The sequence below is a fragment of the Macaca fascicularis genome, chromosome 18, assembly GCF_037993035.2.
Source record: "Macaca fascicularis isolate 582-1 chromosome 18, T2T-MFA8v1.1".
In the NCBI taxonomy this organism is placed as follows: Eukaryota; Metazoa; Chordata; class Mammalia; order Primates; family Cercopithecidae; genus Macaca; species Macaca fascicularis.
The window spans coordinates 18,658,531-18,676,781 of NC_088392.1; the positions used below are offsets into that span (position 1 = coordinate 18,658,531).

General features: G+C 38.8%; 2 protein-coding genes and 1 pseudogene across 23 annotated transcripts in view; 1 reads left to right on the forward strand and 2 right to left on the reverse strand.

The window, feature by feature from the left end:
• RELCH (RAB11 binding and LisH domain, coiled-coil and HEAT repeat containing) overlaps positions 1 to 2,921 on the reverse strand; it is a 121,741-nt gene extending 118,820 nt beyond the window's left edge. For all 18 annotated transcript variants that reach the window (XR_012427220.1, XR_012427218.1, XR_012427217.1 and 15 more), the window contains exon 1: positions 2,175 to 2,921. Coding sequence is in view for 12 of the 18 variants with exons in the window: in XM_015439671.4 (XP_015295157.1) it covers positions 2,175 to 2,700 (526 nt within the window). In the remaining 6 variants the exon portion in view is untranslated. The remainder of the gene's footprint in view (positions 1 to 2,174) is intronic.
• A 259-nt stretch (positions 2,922 to 3,180) lies between these two features.
• Positions 3,181 to 18,251, forward strand: part of PIGN (phosphatidylinositol glycan anchor biosynthesis class N) — a 153,747-nt gene continuing 138,676 nt past the window's right edge. For all 5 annotated transcript variants that reach the window (XM_015439673.4, XM_005586528.5, XM_015439677.4 and 2 more), the window contains exon 1: positions 3,181 to 3,361. The gene's annotated coding sequence lies outside the window, so the exon portion shown is untranslated. The remainder of the gene's footprint in view (positions 3,362 to 18,251) is intronic.
• LOC102144246 (COP9 signalosome complex subunit 2 pseudogene) lies at positions 9,427 to 11,760 on the reverse strand (annotated as a pseudogene).

Consider the following 18,251-nt stretch of genomic DNA (forward strand, 5'->3'; position numbering starts at 1 on the left):
ATGCAAATTTTACATCCAAGTTGATGCTAAAAACTATAATGCCTGTATAAAACTATGTTAAACAGTTTAATCCATTTTTTGTTTTTTAAAATACATGCACAGAAAAGACTGGTAAGGCAACTACCATTAAAGACAGGAAAAACCAATACCATTTGTGGGATTATGGATAATTTTGAATTTTTTGCCCTGTTGTTCATTTGCTTAGTATTAACTAAAAATTTAATAACCTTTATGTGTGCACACACACACAGAGACAGACACACACACATATATATCCAGTACCTAAAACAGGTACAGATAAATGAGGATCTTAGAAAAGCACAGGTGCACATGAATATTTAATTGTGATATTTGATCATAAGACCCTATTTATTTCAAGAAACCATAAAAACGTGTAATGCAAAGGTACTTAGAAGTAAAGTTTTACTCTAAAACACTGCTAAACTGTTTACTGAGCTCAATTATAGTTCTTTCAATACAAAAGTCTGCAAGGATGAATTTTCACTAGAAACAATGCTATGATAACCCTAATAAGACAGGGTGAAAAGGTCAAGAAAGAAATTCTTTAAAATTAAATGAATAAAGTTATCAAGTAAGGAATAATCCATTTCACCGTATTAATACGGTTGAAAACATAGCAGATACAATTCAGTTATGTTCATCAACAGGCCAGGGACTGAGCAAAGCGTGAGGAATTTACTATAAAAATGTCCGTGAAGAACTGACCAATGGAGAAAAATGGCATTGCCAACAAATCACACACAAACGGGCTAAAGGCTCTGATGGAGGTTTGAAGGTGGTACAATGAAAGAGGTCAAGCAACTACTTGGAGGAAGCATTTAGAAAGGTGGCATCTTAGCTAGACCTTGTCTGGTGAAAAATCATGAGATAATTTAGAAATCTTAGAAATAACACAAGAACCAATAAATAAATAAATAAATAAAAATAAATAAAAACAAACACCACCACCACACATAACACTTTTGTTACACTGCTGTCTGATTTTTAGTCTTAAAGGTCAGCAATGAGAAAATCTTTTCCCGAAAAAGAAGATTATCCTACATATTGAGTAAGGAAATTATATCCCATATCCAAGGCGGAAATATATTTAAGATTCACCTTGATAGAAAATGCACTCCCTAAGCTTCCACCACGTCTACGTTTGGCAATTTAAGTCTCTGGCACTATTCAAAAGCATAGTGATTAAAAAAAAAAATCAATTAGGCTGCAGTTTAAAAATACTATATGAACACTTGTTAATATAGAATTAATATACGGCCTCATACTAAAACATCACCATACATTAGTAAGTGAATATTTTAAGGTACCTCCCAAAAGGGAGACACTGGGAATCCTACATACAGTACAGTACATCTTTGACAATAAGTTTTCAAGCCATAAGAGATGCTTACAAATATGTGGGGTCAACGATTACTCTATGTTGCTAAAAATGATTCCAACCAGGTAAAAAGGTCAACTCCTATCTAATGCGGAGAGAAAAGCCTGCAAGGTGGTGGGATGGTGAGAAAGACTCCTGGCAGAACCTGTCTGCCTTGCTCCTTGGATTTCCTGTAATTTTGAACATTACTGAAATTAAAGCATTGAAACTGAATTACATCAACTTTATTTCAGCAGAACAAATTTCGTGCAGCAGAAAACCCAGTTCTGGCGGTGAAAAAGTCGTCCCAAAGACAAAGGGTCTTAAGTACATCTGACTTTTCGGAGACAGCAGCAATGTGTCCTATTCTTTCTCTCCTGGCTCAGACTCAAAGAACTACTGCAGGCAATTCAGGTAACACTATTTCCTGGTAGTGTGATTCAGGTAACTGGAGAAAAGGAAAAAATGCTTAAAGCAATAAACTAGTATAAAAGGGAACCTTCTGGAGTCCCGTAATAGCCAGTGAACTAGAAACTCTTGATATTTTATAGATATTGACACCAACAGGGGAGCCAGGAGCCAAGTGCAACACCAGCCAAGGGTTGAAGGCAGGAAGAGAGAACAGTCACTGCCTGATCCTTTGGCTTCCACCGCAAAAGAGCGCCCCCACCCCAATACTCTCGTTCCTTAAAATGCCCCTATCCTCGGGACCCACGCAGAAATACCCCACTCCCCTACAGTAACTCCTTACAATCCCAACAACCCTGCCGGAGTGTGACAGGCTGCGTCCACTTACTGAGCTGTCCCCCGCCCGACGTTGTACTCGGTTCCCGACCTCCAGCGCCCCCAACGCCGGCTGCTCCTGGGACCCCTGGCGCCCCCATCCCCGGCGGGGTTCCACTTTGCCTCTCGAAGTTGCCTGGATTGGAGAAGTAGTCGCGTAGCCGAGGCAACTCCCGGCCACTCTCTAACAGCTCGGTATGCAGCTCCAGGGCGGTCAGCAAGTATTGATCGCGCAACAGCTGAGCAGCGATCGCATCAATTGACAATCGGGCCGGGGTCTCCCCGGTGCCCCCCAGGGCCACTGCAGCCGCCGATGCCTCCCCAGGGAGCCCTGGCCGCGCACTGCTTCCTAAGGCCACGGGATCCTGTGGCGACAGCGAGCCCGCAGAGCCAGGATCTAGGCCACTTCCGGCACCCAGCCGAAGTACTGCCCGCCGTTCCTCTGTTGCCGCTACCTCATCATCGTCCTCATCCGAATCGCTGAGAAATGGATTCACGCCGCCACCACTGCCACTACCTCCAGGCGCCATCGCCGCCATCTTATCCTGTCAGGAGTGTGGGCGCCTCCCTGACTGGCTCCGACAGGCCGCAGCCCGAATCTTCTAGGCCTCAGGGGACACAGCAAACCTCCACAGCCCTGGCCTGACCACCTCCTGCCTCCGGACTTGAAGACAAGGAGTAGGCTCCAAGGCAGGAGATCCGGATGCAGCTGCACCTGATGCCTCAGCCTCTGCTGCACCAGCAGCCGGGCTCTGCAGGCGTCTTCCTGGTCTCCAGTATCGCGAGAACTGGAGCGTGCCCTGCCCCTCTCCCCAATCTAGCCCCGCCCCAGCCCCGCCCCAGCCCACTTCAGCTCCGCCCATCCCAGGCGCCAAATAGCAAAGATTGAAGGCCCCGCTCTCCGCTCAAAAGCAAAACTCCACCCACCATTCCTCCATGATTGGTCAGAGAAGGAAGGCGTGGAGAGTACTGACGGGTGACTGGCCCGAGAATTATCGTGAGAGCAGCAGCGGCCGGGCAGGTGTTGGGGGCGTTCCGGGATTGAGGGGTGGTTGTGGTGGTGGCTTAGGGATACCCTACTGGCTTTCGCTTCAGTGGGTAGAGGGGACCCCTGCCCGAGAGCTTTAATGGAGCTGGGTCCTGCCTTCGCGCCGAGGAGCCCTCGTTTTCGAGATCAGGCCTGACCGGGATAAGCTCCAGGTAAAGTTCAGGGACCAGGGCGCGGAGGGTGTCGGCGCCCAAACTGTGGTGTCGCGCCGGCGGACGCGCTGTTTCCCTAGTGCGCTGCACTTTTTCTCGCTATTTGCTGCCACTGGTGACATTTTGTCCCCACGGATAGCAAGTGCCCAGGCCTGTAGTCAGAATGTGACTTCCCTTCTTTTCCCTTCTCTGCCACATGCTTACACACTCGGGAGGCCTAGCGACAGCTCGACTTCTCCGCCCCGGAATTGGTCCTGCTTGTGGGTGGGGACGGGGGCTGGAGAGACTAAACGGAAAAGGGGACGCTGAGATTGGCATTTGCCTGGATCTGGGAACGTCCTCGAGTTGGAAAACAAATTGTTAGGTGCTCAATAAACCCTTAGGATTTAATACACGATTTACACGACAGGGACCCTTCAGAATATCAGATGCTTTCTCACCAGTAGACAGATAAGTAAACTTAAGCCAAGAGTAGTGGATATAAAATCAACTCCACGCCGGGCGCGGTGGCTCACGCCTGTAATCCCAGCACTTTGGGAGGCTCGAGCCGGGCGGATCACGAGGTCAGGAGTTCGAGACCAGCCTGACCAACATGGGGAAACCCCCGTCTCTACTAATAATACAAAAATTAGCTGGGCGTGGCGCGCACGCCTGTAATCCCAGCTACTCAGGAGGCTGAGGCAGGAGAATCGCTTGAACCCGGGAGGCGGAGATTGCGGTGAGCCGATGTCGCGCCACTGCACTCCAGCCTGGGCGACAGAGCGAGACTCCGTCTCAAAAAAAAAAAAAAAAAAAAAAAAATCAATTCCACTAATAAGGAGTCAAAGGAATTAACATCATTTTTCTTATATCCCAAACGATTCGTTATCCACTGTCTCCTGCAACATTTGTGACTTGTTCCTTCAGCTGGAATCAAGGTTTTGGAACTTAGAACTATTTTAAAAGTTGAATGCTTCAGAGAGTTTTGATTTTTTTAATGAAACGTTAGCATATAAAGTACATATCTTAAGTTGAGAAGATCAACTTTTATCTTTTATGTTATTCCTTGATTATGATCTGAAAAGGTAAAGGATTTTCCAGTCAATACAATTAGACTGCTATTTCTTATGGCTCCTATTTTTTTCGCACACAAACGACCACTTTCGCAGGTTTTAGATTTCCTTTCTTAGTGTACAGCTTCCAATAAATGCCGAAATGCATAGGCAGTAGTAATTAGTGCTATCAGGTAAGTGACATACTACATTCAGTGTGCAGTAAACATTCCACAGTAAAGTATCTCCCGTTACCTCCATGGAAAAATTAAAATAGAGGATTCTTGCATAACCTTAGGTCAGGTTATTGGTTTACATGTAAAAGTATGCCAACAGTTAAGAGTAGGCTTTAATTTCAATTTACCCAGTCTCAGTAAACTGAAATTTTCATTTGAATGGGAATTTGCGTTTTTTAAGTTTTATTTTTGCTAGAAGTTTTTAAAAAAATAGTACCAAGAATTTAAAGTATTTTTATAGGACATTAGTTCCCAATGTTTTAATGATAAGTAGTTTTTTGTGCCATGTATTAAAAGTAAAACATGGGGGAAAAAATCCCCCCAAATGGAATCGAAATGGCAAATACTGTATCCTGTTAGAGATTTCTTAGCAAAAGGGATTGCTGATCCGTATTTTAGTTGGGTTTTCCAGAGAGATTAAAATGGAACCAATTTCTGGAATGCAGGAATGGAGGATTAGTGAATGGCATGCGAAGGGCATGATTAGAAATGGATTGTTTATGTACAATATTCCATCTCCCTGATTGGGAAATTGAGACATCTCCTGCATTTAAGATTCCTGAAGAGGATTATGCTTGTAAGATAGAAAAGCTTAAGTTCAGATCCCAATTCTACTCATTATTTATTGTGAGACCTTGAAAAAGTTACCTAACTTCTCAGCCTCACTTGCATTCATCTATCAAACGGGATAAGGAAAGTACACAGAATTGAGAATGTTCTTGTCCCAGTGCCTGGTACGTGCTACACAATAACTGTTACTGTGGTCACTTATTAATTAATGAAATATTAGTATATGTTGAGAACATTTGACAAGTTTTTAAAAATAAAACTAATATCAATTGTTTTGGCAGTGCATTGAAAAAGCAATTAAGTCAGTAGGGCTGAAGGGAGTATCTTTAATTTGGAGTCTAAGTTCTAAAACACAAGTTGAAAATAGATGTAAAATGTTTCCTTAGAGACTTGTAAGAACTGCATGTACAGAAGTTCTTCCTATACAAATCTGTAGTTTTCTGCTTTTGTTTCTGCTTCCTGTCCTATAACCTTGAACTTGTGATCTTGTAAGCCCATAACAAATCAACTGCCCAGTCTTCCCAGTAGGTACTTTTCTTTTCCACAATACACAGAGGTTTGGTTATTCGTGAATAATATATAAGTAACACACACTGGAATATTAATAATTACCGATCACTACTTATAATAATTTATTATTAATAGTGTTGGGAAATTTCCTTTCTACTTAGTAAGATTTTCATTAATATAGGCCCTTACAACTAATGTTTCATCTGACTAATGATAGTTATTAAAGCTTGTGCCTTAGCAACGAAGATGTAAAAGATGGCTTTTTTCAAAGCACGTCAACCATTTTAGTATTTAAAAAATATTTTAGGCTTTAATAGTCTTAAAAGAACCACAAGTAATATTCTGAATAGAAGTTTTGGTTGACTTGAGGTTTTAGTAATAACTCATGTTTTATTGTTTCTCAGAGTGTGGTAAACATCCACAGATATAAACTAGATAACTTGTATTGGTACATGAATATATCTTTTTAAAATTTTAATAGTTATGTGTTTGTTTTGGAGGTATTTCTTTTTCAATAAATCTGAATAAATTGTAATTTTCTTTAAAGAGAAATATTAAGTAATACTGTGTAGTATTAAGCAATTAAACTAATTAAGATAAGTAGTTTGTGATCACTGATGTTTTGCAATCACTGCAATTTTATTTACATTAATAGTAAATAATTTATCATAAAAGGTTTAGTTTTTTTTTTTTTTAAGTATTTTCAATCTTCACATCTTGTTCTGGAGGAACAAAAACAGAAGTAGGGCATCCTCTAGTGGCTATAGTGCATATTGCATTTACCCTTGAAATAGTCATTCTAAATAATTAATTCAGCAAACATTTGAGTCCTTACTAACTGCATAGGACTCTGATTGGTGTTGGAGATGCCCCATCCTGCTGTCATAGAATTGTGGTGAAGTGACAGAGCAGACATTAATTCAAATAGTCATAGACAGAGCTATGTAATTACAAACTGAAGTAAAAGTTTTCGTTTCTGACTTAACCTGCGTAGTCCCTGAGGAAGTGCTGCTTGAAATGGAATGTTAGGAGAGAGTGGAAGATAGGTTGCAAGTGCATTCTGCAGAGAGGAATTGAGCCTATGAAAGTCTTATAGCAGTGGGCTACTTGAGTAAAAGAAGGTGCCAGGGACGTGAGATGTTACAAAGTAAAGGGGAGTGCTATGAGACAGGGTTAGGAAAGAAGGCAGAGGCTAGTCTATGAAAGACCTTATTAGTCACATTAAGGATTTTAGTCTTGATTAGTATGTGAAAAGGCACTGGAGAGTTTTATGCAAGGGATAAGATGTTCAGATTTTCTTTTGAAAAAAGAAAAGCAAGTAATAGTCTGGCTACATGGCAAGAAGCGGATCAGAGAAGGGTCAGAGTGTATAGGGGTGACCTATTCCTGCATTGCAGTAGTTCGCATAAGATATGGTGTACATCTTAAATTACAGAGGTGTCAGTGGCGATGAAGACAAATGAACAGATTCAAGAAACACAAAGTGGACAATTGTTGGATTAAATAAAGGGGAAGAATAGGGTGTAAAGAATGATGCCTGTTTCTCAGACTTACATACTTGGTGGGAAGGTGGTGCTACCTCCTGAGATTGTGAACACTAAGGATTTAGTAGGTAGTAGACAAGGCTCATGGGAAATATTATGAATTTGGTTTTAAACCTACTCAGTTTGATTGTCTTTGAAATGTCCATGTAGATTTATAAAGGTTGGAGTTACGTATGTGGATTTGGAGCTATAATTTGTTGAGACTTTTGCATAAGTGATAACTGAAGCCACGGATATGATGAAAAATGCCAGGATAAAAAGTATAGAGTGAGAAGAAAAGATAGCTGAGGACGAAGTTTTGAGTAACTCCAAAATTCAATGACCAGATAGAGACTGTTCAACATTGGCCAGAGGTGTAGGTGAAAAATGAAAGCAGTAATGTTCCCAGAAGCCAAGTGATAAGAGCCTATTAAAAAGGAGAAGGCAGCCAGGCATGGTGGCTCACGCCTGTAATCCCACCACTTTGGGAGGATGAGGCGGGTGGATCACCCGAGGTCAGGAGTTTGAGACCAGCCTGGCCAACATGGTGAAACCCCATCTCTACTAAAAATACAAAATTAATTGGGCATGGTGGTACCTGCCTGTAATCCCAGCTACTTGGGAGGCTGAGGCAGGAGAATTGCTTGAACCCGGGAGGTGGAGGTTGTAGTGAGCCGAGATCGTGCCACTGCACTCCAGCTTGCGCGATAGATAAGGCGAGACTCCATCTAAAAAGAAATAAAAATAAAAAGGAGACAGCTACTGGGCCCGGCAACTCACACTTGTAATCCCAGCACTTTAGGAGGCTGAGGTGAGTAGATGACTTGAGCCCAGGAGTTCAAGACCAGCCTGGGCAACATGGCAAGACCCCCTCTCTACAAAAAATGCAAAAATTAGCTGAATGTGGTGAACATGCACCTGTGGTCCTAGCTACTTGGGAAGCTGAGGTGGGAGGATCACTTGAGCCCAGGAAGCTTAGGTTGCTTAGAAAATGAAGACTAAAAAATAGCTATTAGATTTTATACTGTTAACTGTCTTTACTTTCTTATGAAGTAATGAAAATAAGGTTTAAGTTGTTTGAAATTTAGGTGGTCAGGAAATAAAAGAGGTCACATTCAGTCTTTTCAAGAAGTTTGACTGTGTGGGGGAGAAAAGGGCAATAGATGTTTAACTTTTTTTTTTTAATTAACACTGATATTTATGAGATGTATCCTTTTCAGAAATATAGTATTTCATTATTTCAATATAGTATTTCAAAATAAACAATTTATCTGTTCCCTATGGTTAGATATTGTTTCCAATTTTTTATTATTACAAATAGCAAAAGCCAAGATTTGAATGTAAAGGTTTTTAAAACCTGTTTATTTCTGATGTGTAATTTTATCTTAGTAAATTCTACACTAGTAGCAGTACTAACACTTGTGAGCTGGTTAAAAACATAAGCTGATGTCTACCTCACACCATATACAAATAATTATTTTTGTCTCAGAGGACACAAACCGACACAAATAAATTTTAAATAATGAAAGGTAAAAAGCAAAAATCTAAAACTATTAAAAGAATATATGTGACATAAGAACCAGGGAAGTTTTCTTCTATAGTACAAGACACAAAAGACTTACACCAGATAGGATAAATATTTGATGAATTTTACTGTATTAAAGTTGAAAATTTCATTTTAACAAAAGGCCCTATGAACAGAATTTATATATAAATGTGTGTATCTAGCTATGTATAAACATACATACACTATATAAACATACACACACATATAATTTTAATGTACAAGTCAAAGAAAAGGTCAATAACCCTAACCCTATCTGATCAAAGTATGTAAATAGGCAATTGAAAGGAAGAGAGACCCAATTCTAGTAAAAACATGAAAAGAAGTTCATACTCACTAGTAATCAGGCAAATACATAGTCAAATAACAGGATGCCAATTTGGCCTGTTCAAATTGTCTTAAGGTAAATATGACAGTATCAAACTATTCTGGGGATTTAGAGATATAGAAGCTTTCGTACATTGCTGGAGGGTATCTAAATTAGTATGGACACTTTGCCAGTCACTTGTAATGTTGAAAATTTTGTTTATTAGAGCAATTCCACTTATAGAGGTGGCTTTCAATCTTATTTGTCCATAGAATAATTTGAAATAAAACTTTCAGTACAGATTATATACATTTAAGAATATAGATGTTTGGATACACAGGAAAAAACCACAATTTTTCAAAATCATTCACTACTTCTGAAGTACTTCATGATGTGATATATTCTCTATTTTATCCTATTCTATTGTACCGTATTCTATTTCATTAAAAAAAAAAAAAAAAGGAAAGAAGGCTAAGTGCAGTCCATTAAATTATTTTGTTATGGATTACTACTCTACAGTTTGTAAACATTCTAAAAATCTCCAACTTTACCATAAGGGAGCAGCTTAATTGCCATATTATTTGTAATCATGACAATTGCGAGCAATGTTGATCAGCAGGATAATGTTCAAATAAATTGTAATAGAGTCATATAATAGAATATATGTCTTGAATGAGATCATTTATAAGGCTTTTTTTGGTAGTACCAATTAGAATAAGCTTATAAAAGAAATAATGGCTTTGTGTCTATACTGGTAAAAATTAATTTTGAGTAAGGTGGGGAAAGCAGGAGTGGAAATGGTGATGATTATAATATTTTTTTTTGACATTTTGCAAAATGCAGCAAACATTTTAATTTATACATGAGAAAAGGAAGTGTTCAAAAGGGTATGCATTTCAAGTTATTGCAGGTTATTTGTGAGAGAATTTCTGCAGGTAAAACATGTTTAAATTTAACCAACAGTAGCGTGTCAGTGTATTTAAAATCATGACAAAAATATTCTCTCTGGTCATGTTGCCCATGACAAATTACTATGATGTTGTATGTTTAGGGCAAGATGTCAATACAGCATAAATCCCATGGTATTTTGGTTTTCTTCTGGAGATTAAAGCTGTTTTTCTTGGGATAAATGCAGCAGCAAAACACAAACCAGTTGATCAAAAAAGCACTTCTGCCATAACTCCAATAATTTTCAGTACACATCAATGGACAGTAGTTTTGCCATTCCCAGTTCTTTTAAGGATTACATCTCTGCACTGTTGCCTTAAGGATGTCTGTAAAAGCTTGTTCTCTGTTAAGCCAGTTTACTGACTACAGCCTGGTTGAGAGAATTTAGTTGGTTGCTCCATTTATCTAGTGCAGTATATCGTGCACCACCCCTCTTCTGATGATCCAGTTCAAGGAGTTGGTTGACTTGATCAATTCGGCCATGAATAGTGTTATCCAATATGCACTGCACCAGCAAGCTCTCCACATCAGCTACATCTATGTTTAACTCCTTAGAAATAAAAGGAATATGTATTCTTGTGTAAGGCTTAATTAATTTTATAAGCACTTGTGTTCTGATGTTTCGCAAAAGCTCTTCGATGTGTTCTCTTATGAAAGGATCATCCATGATGTTGCTGTGATTTGTTTTTAGAATCTTTTCAAATTCAGTGATGTCATTATTCTGATAGGCACTTACTAAATTCGTCATTGCTAAAATTTCTGAATCATTTTTGTACGGCTTGGCCTCCTGTGAGTCAAATGGATTTATTCCCGATTTCATAAGCATATTTGCTAAGACCAAATATTTTAAGCAAGTGGTTCGTCTTGGACTTCCAGATTCATCATAATTCTTGAAGGCTTCAAAAAAATCAGTGTGTGCCTTTTCAAATTCACCTTCTCTCAAGTGCATTTTACCACCACATTCTCTGATAACTCCCATAATCAGTGGATGAGGGATGGCAGACTTGATGTGAAGTGACTGTTCATAGAGTGCTTTAAGTTTTTTGTTATTTTTCTGTGCTGTGTACATTTGAATTTCCAAAGCATATATTTCTAATAACTGTGTACCTTTTTTCAGATCATCTTCTCCATCATCAGTCTGGCAGGACTGATGTAACTGGCGTAAAATTTTTTGAAGCTTTCCATATTCCTCTCGTTCTAAATATAATTTTCCAAGCTTTGTGTTTGTCTTAAACCACAGTCTATCATTCTTAGCATCTTTCAAAGCTTCCAGTGTTGTTTCATAGAATTCCTGCAGTAAATCCATCTGTTTAGAAGTAGAGATATAATCAAGAATAGAATTAATGGAGTTTTCAGAATAATTTCTTGTGACTGCACTCCGAATATAGGTCAATAGCTGTTTATATCTATTCATCATTTCTGGAAAGTTTGTCAACTTGAAGTTAATCTTAATCATTTGTTTCAGTGCTTTAAATCCCCATTCTCCTTTTTCACCTTCAAGTTCCAAAACCTTTTGGAAACTGCTTAACGCTGCTTTTGAGTCATCTTCTTTTAATGCTTTGGAATTATAGTACTGATTTTCCAAATCCACATTTGGCTCGGAGTTACTATCTTCAGAGTATTCCAGGTCGTAGTCCTCCTCATCATCGCACGTGGAATCATCCTCCATGTCAGACATCTTGGCCGGGAGGGGGAGGAGAAATTGGAGACAATCTCCTCCCACAATCCTCCGCGGCTCCTGATTATAATATTAGTGTAATCTTGTAGAATGACAGATGGCTTTTATTTATGTATTTATTTATTTATTTTGAGACAAGGTCTCACTTTGTCACTCAGGCTGGAGTGCAGTGGCGCGATCTCGGCTCACCAGCAACCTTGATCTTCGGAGTTCAAGCAATCCTCCTGCCTCAGCCCCACAAGTAGCTGGGACCATGCGCCACCATGCCCGACTAATTTTTGTGCATTTTTTGTAGAGATGGAGTTTCACCACGTTGCCCAGTCTGTTCTCAAATTCCTGAGCTCAAGTGATCCACCTGCCTCGGCCTCATAAAATGCTAGGATTACAGGTGTGAGCCATCAGGCCTGGCTGATGGCTTTTAATTACATAATTGACTAGGTTTAACATATATACTCTTCATATAGAAAAAACATCAATTTATGTAGATGCCTCGTGTTCTCAGGAGGTGGAGTGTAACTCCTCACTCTTTAAGTGTTGGCTGCATGTAGTGACTTCCTACCAAAAAGTATAGTTTGAAATGGGGGAACATTTACATGGAGAAACTTTACAGTGGAGAAACTGAACAAACTGCCTCAGCCAAGTGGTCAAGTTTTATATTAACAGTTTAGTAAGTCATGTTGACAGTACCCTTAATATGATGTAAAGAAATGGTACTTTATGTATGTATGTTTGCTCTCCCAAACCCATAACCCCAGACTTACCACGAGAAAAACATCAGATAAATTCCAATAGCAAGACATTATACAAAATCTCTGACCAGTACTCCTCACAACTCACAAGGTCATCAAAACAAGCAAAGTCTGAGAAATTATCACAGCCAAGAGAAGCCTAAGGAGACATGGTGACTGGCTGCCCTATGGTATCCTGGTAGTTTCTGGAATAGAAAAAGGATATGAGATATAGATAAAAGATTTGGAACTCAAGTGGGCATGAATTATCTAAAGAACTAATAATCTCTATTCTACTTGCCATGAGAAAATTTGAAAATTAGTTCTTATATGGGATTTTGTAAACTCACATAGAATTTACAATTTAAAATGACATAAATCATGATGAAAAAATATATACCCCAGAATAATAAGCAAATGAACTAGTGCTAATTATATGGCTTAATAGTTTATCTGATAATCTTGTGTGCAGGCTCCAAGTGCTATCTTACTTCTACTACTACTACTACTACTACTACTACTACTACTACTCCTACTTCTTCTTCTTCTTCTTCTTCTTCTTCTTCTTCTTCTTCTTCTTCTTCTTCTTCTTCTTCTTCTTCTTCTTCTTCTTCTTCTTCTTCTTCCTTCTTCTTCTTCTTCCTTCTTCCTTCTTCCTTCTTCCTTCTTCTTTCTTCATCTTTCTTCTTTTTTTTGTGGGTCTTGCTATGTTCCCAGGCTAGCCTTGAATTCCTAGGCTCGAGCAATCCTCCCGCCTCGCCCTCCTAAGTAGCTGGGACTACCAGCTCTGTCTTACAGTTTTGGCTGGTTTTACTTCACATCGCAGGTTTGTGTATTTTTAGTAAATGCTGAAGTGGTTAAGAACACAGTCTCTAGGTGACATTACAGAAAATGGCAGAGTATGGTGGTTTATTTTAAGGGTTAGTTCCTCCACTGAAACAAGCATAAGAGGGCAGAGTGACAGGATCAGCTCTTTTGGCATTCTAAAATCTGGTCTGACATTTACAGCAACTAGGAGACTGAATAATGAAGAAGAGGGCAGCTGAATTTCAGAGTGCTGTGGCATTTAATCCACTGGATCACCATCCTCTTTCACCACTGTGGCAATGGCAGCAGCTGTGGAGACTATGGCCCACATTCCTGGTGTGACTTGCTTGTATTTAGTATGGACTTTGTTCTTAAAATACTGTGGTTGTGCATTTTGACCTGTCTAGTGGTTTCCTGAGTGATCAATGTAGAGGCTGAATTTTGTCCCATCCTTATCCCCCGCAAAAATTACATGTAATGCATGCCCAGAAAGATCCTGAGAGGTCCCTAGGCTTCTACCTTTGGGAGATCTGTGAGCGCTAGACAAGCAGAAGGTGAAGGTTAAGGCAGAAGTGTAGGTGGCCAAGCTTAGTGTGAGAGTAGTTCAGCTGAGAGCTAGACTATAAAAACTTGGGAGAGTACTATTAGTTTTTGTTTTAGGCATTTAAGGAAATCTAAATCTGCCATTGACTGATCAGTAAGATAACAAAACAGAGACTTTAATGACCATAAACAAAAGGAATAAAGTATTTGCAAAAATAGTTTGGAAAAGTTACTAAATGAAAGGCTGAACCCCTCAAAAATCAAAAGAAAATGCCAGAATTCTGGAATCTGATTTCTAGAATTACTACATTATAATATTCAAAATATAAATTTCAATGGAAAGTTACAAAAAAGCATACAAAGTCTCAGGAAAGGATGGCATATTCACAGAAAAAAATAAATAAATTGATGGAAGCCACCCTTGAGGAAGTCCTGACATTGGACTTAGACAAAGACGTTAATCATCTGTCTTAAATATGTCAAAATGCTGTGGGAAACCACAGACAAAGAACTAAAGGAAGTCAGGAAAGTGATGTATGAACAAGGTAAGAGCATCAAAAGAGATAGAAATTATTAAAATGAACCAAATAGAAATACTGGAGCTTAACAGTACAATAATTGAAACAAACCATTCACAAGAGGGATTCAGCAGCAAATTTGAACAGGTGGAAGAAAGAATCAGTGAACTTGAAGTTGGGGCAATTGCAATTATAGAAGCAGAAAAAAAGGAATGAAGAAAAGTGAACAAAGCCATAAGGACCTATGGGACACCATCTTTAATTCATAAGCCTTTTAGTAGGGTTTATGCCAATGTGAACATTAAATCACTGATAGTCTATAAGTTTAGCAAGTAATGTTTGACAGGAACAAAGATTATCTGCAATCAGAGCTATCCATAAAACTTTTGGTGGTTTATAATTATAACAGTGTATCTTTTGAGTAAGATTCAGGCTCCGATTTTTTTTTTTTTTTACTTTTTATTTAAAAATAATTTTTAGATCTGTTGAAAAGTTGCAAAAACAGTACAGAGTTCCAGTACACTCTTTACTCAACTTCACCTAATGTGAACATCTTACATAAACATCGTATAATTATCAAAACCAGTATACTAGTATTTGTATAATACTGTTTACTACAGATCTTGCTTGAACTTAACTAGTTTTTCCGCTATTGTCTATTTTCTCATCCAGTTTCCCTTGTTGTGTTTAGGTAAGTCTCTTGAACCTCCTTAATTCTTTTACAGAGTACTTGTGCATTATTTTGTAGACTGTCTCAATTTGGGTCTGTCTGATGTATTACCATTATTATATTGAGATTATGCATTTTTAACAAGAATACCATATGTTCTTTTGCCGAGACTACCATGTTTTGCCTTTCTCAGTGCATCTGGTCAGGGTTACATGAGGTTAGTATGTTAGTATGTCTTACTATTGGTTATGTTAACCATGACCACTTGGTTAAATGGTGTCTATTTTCTCCATTGTTAGTATTTTTCCCTGTACAAGGAGTAAATATTTGGAGAAGTTTCTTTAACACTGCAAATATTGGCTGGGCGTGGTGGCTTATGCCTGTAATCCCAGCACTCTTGGAGGCGGAGGCGGCCGGATCACCAGGTCAGGAGATCAAGACCATCCTGGCTAACACAGTGAAACCCCGTCTCTACTAAAAAATACAAAAAATTAGCCGGACGTAGTGGCGGACGCCTGTAGTCCCAGCTACTCCGGAGGCTGAGGCAGGAGAATGGTGTGAACCTGGGAGGCAGAGCTTGCAGTGAGCCGAGATCGTGCCACCGCACTCCAGCCTGCGCAACAAAGCGAGACTCTGTCTCAAAAAAAAAAAAAAAAAGACTTCAAATATCCTGTTTCCCTGACACTTTGATCTGTTGATTTTAGCATTTATCAGTGGATCTTGGTGGAAGTAATTACTGTGGTGTTTGCCTAGTTGTAATTTTATATCTCCCTCATTCCTGCTACCTGAATTAATTGAAATTATTCTGTAAAAAAGAGATACCGGATTCTAAACTCATTAATATTTCATCGTATTCTGGTAGGGATAAGGATAATAAGTCATTACTTGATAAAGCAATTCTCTCTAACATAATGTTAAAGAAAAATATCAATTATATTCTCACTTGATTTTCCTTCCTGGAATTTTAGATACTCTTTTTATAGCCTAGTTATGTATCTCTTTAAATAAGTTATTTAAAAATAAAAATTGCCTGAAACTTCTTGTTGACTTCTTACCTTTTCTTTATCTGAAATTTGAGACAATAGAGCCTGTACTTCCTAATTGGAAAGATTAATTAGCTAATAATAGTTCCTAAGATACCTAGGGGGATTTTTTTGTTTTGTTTTGTTTTGTTTTTTGAGACGGAGTCTGGCTCTATAGTCCAGGCTGGAGTGCGGTGGTGCGATCTCGGCTCACTGCAAACTCCACCTCCCAGGTTCACGCCATTCTCATGTCTCAGCCTCCCGAGTAGATGAGACTACAGGCACCCGCCACTGCACCCAGCTAATATATATATATATTTTTTTGAGATGGAGTCTGGCTCTATTGCCCAGGCTGGAGTGCAGTGGCCGGATCTCAGCTCACTGCAAGCTCCGCCTCCAGGGTTTACGCCATTCTCCTGCCTCAGCCTCCGGAGTAGCTGGGACTACAGGCGCCTGCCACCTCGCCCGGCCAGTTTTTTGTATTTTTTTAGTAGAGACGGGGTTTCACCGTGTTAGCCAGGATGGTCTCGATCTCCTGACCTCGTGATCCGCCCGTCTTGGCCTCCCAAAGTGCTGGGATTACAGGCTGTGAGCCACCGCGCCCGGCCCCTAGGGGGAATTTTACAAGCTTTCAAGGACTTTTTATTAGCTCTCTCTTCCTGCCGTCTTCCCCAAAGTAGGTAAAATTTCTCTTTGACTTGATGCTGCATTAACTATACTTTTAGTGAACTGGGGGAAAATAAATAAATAAATAAAGTTCAAATATACACTCGTTCCACCAATGAATCATAAAGTGACTGCACTGTGCCATTAGGTGGTGAGCATGAGTGAACAGAAACACAGTCATTGCCTTCATTCTAGCTTATATTCTAGTCTGAGGATACATATTAGAAACATACATTTGGCCAGGTGTGGTGGCTTACACATGTAATCCCAGCACTTTGGGAGCCCAAGGTGGGAGGTGATAGGATGCCATAATGAGGTGAGAGGTATGCAGGGCCATGGAGATAGTGGAAGAACATAGGATATTACTATTGGAACAATGGAAAGCCACTCACAGATTTTAAGAAGGGAAAAGATGTAATCTAATTTACATTGAAAGGGAAGAAAGTGGAAATTTTATGGGGAATGGGTAAAAGAGTTTTAACCTTTAATCTGAGTTTTGGGGTCAGTACCTGTGTATAAAATTCCTGAAGGACAATTAGAATGAAGTATAGTGAACAAATGAAATGTACTACAATTTGTAAAGTAAAATATATAATTACTTATGTGTAGTTTTCTGCAGTTTGGTAGGGAAACCATTTGTAAGTTGTTGAAGAGGTCCAGATGAAAAATAGTGGACTTACCTGATGGCAGTGAATGTGGAGAAGTGAAAACATGAGTTCTTTTGAAAGCAAAACTCAGCTGGACACTGAGAAATATTAAATATATAATGTTTATGTCATTCGTGTTTAGTAGTGAACACTGCGAGTCTGTAATCAAGAAAATATATTAATTTGATTAGGGAAGTTGTCTTCAGATCCTCTTAAAAGTTTTTTTGAGGGGGAGGGGATTGAATTGCATGACAGTTTAAAAATGGTCTCATTGTCTCATAGCCATGATTTTTATAGGAACTAAGTAATTATATAGGACATTCATTTTTCTGTTCAGCTAGTTGCTGTATATGTTTTTTAAAATATTGTGAATACTTACCTAAAACACTTTTAAAAATAATGCATTAGCATTAATTTAACTGATTTAATTAATAATATTGGGTATTTAGTAGGATCAGAGAAAATATGAATAATATAAGCTTCTATTGCATAATGCAATCATTACAAGTAAATGTGTCTATAATGGTAGTTAAGTCTTTATAATTGTTTACTCGTTCATCTCCCCTAATTAGATTTTTACTGCTGCATATTAAATAACAGTATGAGCTGAGACCTCACTTCATGTCTCTGGCCTTCAGCTTGTTCTTTTGTGAAATCAAAGTTTGACTCAATTGCCTTTGTTTTCTAATATGCCATTTCTTCATATAGGCAGTAAACATTTACTAAGGAGCTATTAATGAGTCAGTCACAGGTGGAAGAATGTTGTGAATATAGAAGCAACTGGGAGTGTATCTAAAAGATCATATAATTTAGTATGTAAACTTGAAGAAGTAAATAATTACAGCAGTGAACTAGGAGCTGCTGTGGAAGTGTTTCTAAAGTAGATGATGAGAAGATGAGAAATGATCAGGGTTTTTTTTTT